We start from the raw sequence: 1,533 nt of genomic DNA, 5'->3' as shown, positions 1-1,533 counted from the left end.
ACTGATGGTGGCTCTTTAGTTCATTGTTGAGTGCAATTATAGCTCTGGGATAAAAACTATTCAGAAGACGTGTGGTCCGAGTTTTAATTGTTCTGTATCTTCTGCCAGAAGGCAATAGTCCAAAAAGATTGTAAGCAGGATGGGAAGAGTCTCTGAGAATGTTATGCAACTTCCTCAAACAGCGAGATTCGAAGATGTCGTCCAGGGCTGGTAGCTGGAGCCAATTTATTTATAATCTCAAGGATTCAGTGCTTGTAATACTTAAAAAATGTACACATAAATGATAAGGTCTTTGTTCTCAGTGGCATAACAAATCTGCCCTCTGTTTTATAGACATGACAGAAGAAGGACTGGGTGACGTCAGTGGAGGAGACAGTACTGAGGCCTACAGTGACAAAGATACAGACCAAAGGAGTTCCCCAGAGGTGACCAAGACCAAGAGCAGCTTCACTCCTGAGAGCCCTGAAATAGTTTCCGTTGATGAGGGTGGTTACGCAGTCCAGAAAAACAGTGGGAGCACTGACAGCAGACCAGAGAGCCCTAAGTATCAACCGGAACAGAACCATTTCTTGATTGAAGGTCCATCAGGGACAGTTTCTCTGCCGTTTGGCTTAAAAGCCAACCGGCCACCCCTTGAAGTGTTAAAGAAAATATTCCCTAACCAAAAGCCAACTGTGCTTGAATTAATCTTGAAAGGCTGTGGGGGTGACCTGGTGAGTGCTGTTGAGGTCCTCCTGTCAAGCAGATCCTCCCTAGCGGGAGGAGACAGAACTTCTGCAGAATCAGAAGGCCTGGTTTTGCCTTCAAACGGGCACCTCTTTGAACACACTCTGAGCTCCTATCCTATTTCCTCTTCAAAATGGTCAGTAGGGTCTGCTTTTCGAGTCCCAGACACACTGAGGTTTTCTGCAGATACTAGTAATGTTGTACCAAATCCATTGGCTGTTCCGTTACAGCATCCTTTCCCACAACCTCCTCGGTATCCACTGATGTTGAGGAATACTTTGGCAAGAAACCAATCAAGTCCATTTCTACCCAATGATGTTACTTTGTGGAACACCATGACTCTTCAGCAGCAGTATCAGCTGAGGTCTCAGTATGTCAGCCCCTTCTCTGCTAATTCTGCCACGGTCTTCCGAAGTTCTCCTGTCCTTCCCACACGCCCATCAGAGGATCCCAGAATCTCACTTCAAGAGGACGGATGCCCAATTGTGGCAAAGCAACCCATTTATACAGAAGATGACTATGATGAAAGATCTGATTCCTCAGATTCTAGAATATTAAACACATCTTCCTAATATGTTTATTTGCCATGACATTTTTCAATGTAACAGAAATGCTGGACTTCAGACAAAAGAAACAGTGGGTCATATATCTACAGGAAAAAAGTGACTCTGCTTGTTACTATTGTAAGCAATAAAGACATAATTTATTTTATTTCTTGCACTTCACTGAAAAATGCCAAATGGTTACTATTACATGGCTTTAGTGCTGAATGTTACTACTGGAAAAAAAATTTAAACACACATGTAA

At 43.1% G+C, this 1,533-nt stretch overlaps 1 protein-coding gene across 1 annotated transcript; it reads left to right on the top strand.

Moving 5' to 3' along the window:
- The first annotated feature begins 335 nt into the window (after nt 1-335).
- Nucleotides 336-1,298, top strand: LOC139311200 (doublesex and mab-3 related transcription factor 3-like). Its single transcript, XM_070935576.1, has one exon. The coding sequence runs from the start codon at nt 336-338 to the stop codon at nt 1,296-1,298; it is 963 nt and encodes a 320-aa protein (XP_070791677.1).
- The last annotated feature ends 235 nt before the right edge of the window (nt 1,299-1,533 follow it).

This window comes from Pituophis catenifer, unplaced genomic scaffold (assembly GCF_029215685.1).
Source record: "Pituophis catenifer annectens isolate HBS135680 unplaced genomic scaffold, rPitCat1.0.hap2 SCAF_2, whole genome shotgun sequence".
In the NCBI taxonomy this organism is placed as follows: Eukaryota; Metazoa; Chordata; class Lepidosauria; order Squamata; family Colubridae; genus Pituophis; species Pituophis catenifer.
Note: the sequence above shows the minus strand (reverse complement) of the source record. Positions and strands in the feature narration are given on the sequence as shown.